Genomic DNA, 4,676 nt, shown 5'->3' on the forward strand with positions numbered 1-4,676 from the left:
AAAAAAAAAAAAAAAAAAAAAAAAAAAAGGAGCATGGGAACTGTTAGTCATTTGATACGCACAATCATCATGATCATCATCTCTTCCTCTTCCCCCTTTTCTTCTTCATCTTTAAGGGCATAGTCTTTATTGGGATATTTATTATGTATGTGTGGTGGGGGAGTATGCATGCTGCAGTCAGTATTCGTGTGGGAGTCAGAGGACAGCTTACAGGAGTCAGTTCTCTCCTTCCACCGAGCGAGTCACAGGGAATGCACTCAGTCTTTGTGCTATCAGTATCACCCGTGCATGCTGAGCCATCTTGACTGTATACGTGATGCTCTCTATTGAGGGACTGGCTAGACGGAAGCTACCACCTGCCATCTCAGGGCTGTTCTGAGAGGCGGCGCGGCATCTCTCTTGCTGGACTTCTGTAGTCAATTTTTGTTTTTGCCGTGTTGTGGTTTTTGTTGAGATGGAGTCTCACTGTGTACCCTGTCCGACCTAGAACTCACTCAGTAGACCAGGCTTGCCTCAAACTCACAGAGATCCACCCGCCTTTGGGATCAAAGGCATGTGCCACCATGTCTGGCTATGCACTTAGTATTTAAAGTGAATATGGCTACTTAGAGAGAGAGAGGGCTGGGGGCAGTTCTTCCATCTTTTTGTATTCTGTTTTCAAAGAGACAGCATTGGCTCAGTTTGGGTAACTTCTGCTGAGAACAGCCTGATGCATGGCTGTAGTCACTAGGCAAGGGACTCACACAGTTACAAAAATAGCCTTGGTACTCTCCCAGCCTGGGGTCTCCAGGATGGAGACTATCCTTAGGAATATCTCTATCCTGAAGGAACTCTTCCTTACTATTTGCCACCCCCCCCCCCAAAAAAAAGTCCTTTTTGAAAAAGTGATTTGGACAAGCATCAAAATCCTAAAGTGTAAGGAAGGGACTAGTTAGGTCACTGGGCCAAGTTCCAGCCAGGGAAGCAGGCTCTGCCCTCTCATGGGTTCAGATTTTAGCACTAGTATTCACTGTAAAGGGGTTACAGGAAGACAGGTTCACTGTCTGTGCCCCTCTGCTAATGGAGAAGCCGTGAGTCAGCCTGTTCACCCTCTGCTGCCTTCAGACTCCAGTGGACAATCAGGGAAATCAGGAAGAGGTAAAAGGGAAGCCGTAGGAAAACAAACACTTCCTTGCATTTCATTTGGAGCGGAGCAGGGCTTCTGATGGTTAAGATCCTGCTCTCCTCCCCCTCCCTCCTGTTTCCCCCCTCTGTGTAGAAACAAAATTTCTTCTTACCTGATGAGAGTTCAGGGTGTATCCTGTGGAAAAACAGGAGCAAGATGTAGAAGATAAAAGCCAGGCAGCCAAAGATCACACCACAGACCAGGAAACTGTAACTGCCCTGGGCCTGAAAGATCTGCCAGAAAGGAACATAGCAGCCATTAAAATCCCACCTGGCAGTGCGTGGGGAAAATGGCTGCCTGGGGTCCTTGTCCGCTTCTCAGTCAAGTGGGGGCCATCCTACCAGATGCAGGAATGTCGGGGAGGTCTCCCCAAAGTTACAAATCTGGTGAAAACATAAATCCTGCTGTCAACCAGGGTTGGACCTGTCTGTACTTCGTATACTCTTTCAGCCCTGTGTTCTAAAACTTCGTGTGTGACACGGGGTGTGTGTGTGTGTGTGTGTGTGTGTGTGAGAGAGAGAGAGGGGGGGGCAAGCAAGCAGGCATACCACATCAGACCCCCGAGAAAGCATTTCAATGTATCCAGAATGTAACCCTTCCTCTGCATCCGGCTGGAAGGAGAGAAAGGAGGCTCCAGTGGCTGTGAGAGCATTGTGGGGGACGATACAACACAGGCTCTGCTTCACTGCTGGCTGTTACTAAAACCAATTGACCTAGGGCAAGCTGCTAAATTTATTTATGTCTCAAGATCCTGTGCCATGAAAAGACTGGCATCTGTGTTGCGGTAGTCAAGGAAAATAGCGTTGGTTTTAATTTTTGACTTCCTGGGAAACAAATGTAACACAGTCACGTTGAAGGAAAGCTAGGGAGTGGGTCAGGGCAGGCACTGAACATGAGTGGGGTCCTGGGTAGTATTGTTACAGACTGGGAGACATGAATCTGGGCAGGATGCATTAGGAACACTGCCGGCCTCAGGGCACACCAACTAGGCTTTGAGAGCCAACAGCTTTCCCATGGGGACCTCCTGGCCCCAAGCCCAGACAGCCCTGTTTGCTTTGGATTCATGCATTTGGTCATTAAGATCTCCACATCCCACCTTCTGAGACCTGGCTTTTGAGTCTGGCTGGCTTGAGAAGGGAAGCAGCTAACCCTAGCCTGATGGGTTCCTCACGCTATGCGGAACTCAGGAAGTGACGGCTTAGACTTAAAGGTGCTAGATATATCTTCTCACCTGCTTAGAGGAGTACTCCCCACCCGCCTCCCACACCCAGAGGACCCCACCTACCAAGCCAACCAGCATCTGCAGGACCATCTCGCCAATTCCTGCCCCAGTCACCAGCACTGTGGTCGCACAACCTAGCCAAATGAGAAGGGAAGGTTGAGTGAGAGCAAGCTGAGGATGTAGGAGTGAGCTGTCAGAGTCCAGAGCATTCTGAGATACCTCTGATGGTTGCTTACGCTCATGTGGGACCTTGTTACCAGTCAGGCATACGTTTGGTAAGGCAGAATGAGCTCTATCCCCGGAAATCTCAGAGTTGAAGACAGCAGGAGTGGAGCCATCCCCTCCCTGCCTCTACCTGCTCTGGAACATGGTTAACCATGACACTCTACTGAGGACCATGGGCACTGGGTCACGTAGCCTAAACACCTGGAGTTCTCCATGCTAATGAGGTATCTAGAGAAGTCCAGTGTGTTCAGCCAATGAGCTTCCTTTCCTGGACATTCCTTCCCCCCCAAAAGGTATTTAATCCCTGGCTCACCCTGAGTAAGGTGTATACATTCATATCCACCATCAAATAAAGCAGTATGAACAAGCAAGGATCCTTCATTCAAGATGTCTGTGGGGAAGGCCTTCATCTTAAAAAGCATCACCTAGCTGGGTGTGGTGGCGCACGCCTTTAATCCCAGCACTTGGGAGGGAGATGCAGGCGGATTTCTGAGTTCGAGGTCAGCCTGGTCTACAGAGTGAGTTCCAGGACAGCCAGGGCTATGCAGAGAAACCCTGTCTGGAAAAAAAACCAAAAAAGAAAAAACAAAAACAAAAAACAAACCAAATCAAAAAAGCGTCACCTAAACCTTCTCTCTTCGAGCCCCTTCTTACTCTCACTCTGGATCAGACCAGTCCCCTAGTCCTGGGCTCTGCCTTTCCCTTTCTGCCTGGTGCATGGATGCTCTGAGGAGAAGCATGGAGTGGGTACCCATTCCTGACTCCCAGTGGTATGCCGACAGTACCCAGGTACACGGAAGACTGGGAACTACAGCATTCATCCCAGAATCCGCTATTTCCCCTTCTGGTCTGTCGAAGGAAAGCACAGACTGTGGACCACCAGTTTTAGACTTAGTTCTGCCTTCTTCTGTCAGGGTGCCAATAGCGTTCGGAGCACCCCGGTGGAGAAGCAGGGTGCAGTGTGACACTGTGAGATCCTAAGACACCTTGGACTTTGATCTGTGACTACTTTGGGACTGTTTCTATTCTATTGTTTTTATGTCTCTTGTTCTTTTTATTATTATTATTATTATTATTATTATTATTATTATTATACATATGTACGCTGTAGTTGTTTTCAGACACACCAGAAGAGGGTGTTAGGTCTCATTACGGGTGGTTGTGAGCCACCATGTGGTGGCTGGGATTTGAACTCAGGACCTTTGGTAGAGCAGTCAGTGCTCTTACCTGCTGAGCCATCTCGCTAGCACTCTTGTTCTTAAACCTTCAATCATTGATAGTTATATAGCCTGGCATTTGGGACTCTTCTCAGTCTGACCACGGCCTGCTTTTCCAGAAAGCTCTTCTGAGACCTTCAGAGCCTAAGCTTAGCCTCAGGCATGGAATCTAAGGCCAGTTATAACACCCCTTGCCATTTCCACTTCGGCATGACTTGCAGCTTCTCTAGAGTGCTGACCCAGGACAAGTCCAAATGCTCCATGTGCTTCTGCAAGGTCATCTTTCACACTGCTGACTCCCAAGCTACCTTTCGGTCAGGATAAACTGTGATGACAGCCTGTGGCATCGCCTGTCTCTGAATGGTCCATTACCTGCCTGCTGAAGATTCTCCTTCCAACAGTTTATGTGTTGTGTCTGAGTTTAGATTTCCTTTGGGAACATCTTCCACAGTCCCTACACCTGGAATGTAACTTTTCCTCTAGCCATAATGGTCCCTGTGCCCACACAATCTGACCCCATTAGCTGATGGCCTTCCTTCTCCACCAGACAATAATCCAGGAGGGTTACTGCCCCTCTTGGTTCCCTGGCACATACCAGAGTATATCAGTAGTACTGTGGCCAAGGTTGGCACACCTACTGAGGGCTGTACTTCCTTCTTTCTGTCTCCCTCAAGCCAGTCCCTACCCTGCTTATGCTTGCACCGTGTCCCTTGCTCTGACACATCCTCCCTCAGCAGCTCTCTCCATCCTCCCTCCATGGATCTCCCCATCCTCCCTCCATGGCTCTGCCCATCCTCCCTCCATGGTTCTCCCCATCCTCCCTCCATGGCTCTGCCCATCCTCCCTC

At 49.1% G+C, this 4,676-nt stretch overlaps 1 protein-coding gene across 1 annotated transcript in view; it reads right to left on the bottom strand.

Moving 5' to 3' along the window:
• The window catches only part of Mfsd4a (major facilitator superfamily domain containing 4A), a 31,572-nt gene that overhangs the window by 2,742 nt on the left and 24,154 nt on the right, over nt 1-4,676 (bottom strand). Inside the window, exons 8-9 of the mRNA XM_021198262.1 lie at nt 2,451-2,521; nt 1,278-1,398 (exon numbers count right to left, since the gene is read on the bottom strand). Of these exons, the coding sequence (XP_021053921.1) occupies nt 1,278-1,398; nt 2,451-2,521 (192 nt within the window). The remainder of the gene's footprint in view (nt 1-1,277; nt 1,399-2,450; nt 2,522-4,676) is intronic.

The sequence above is a fragment of the Mus pahari genome, chromosome 5 (genome assembly GCF_900095145.1).
Source record: "Mus pahari chromosome 5, PAHARI_EIJ_v1.1, whole genome shotgun sequence".
In the NCBI taxonomy this organism is placed as follows: domain Eukaryota; kingdom Metazoa; phylum Chordata; class Mammalia; order Rodentia; family Muridae; genus Mus; species Mus pahari.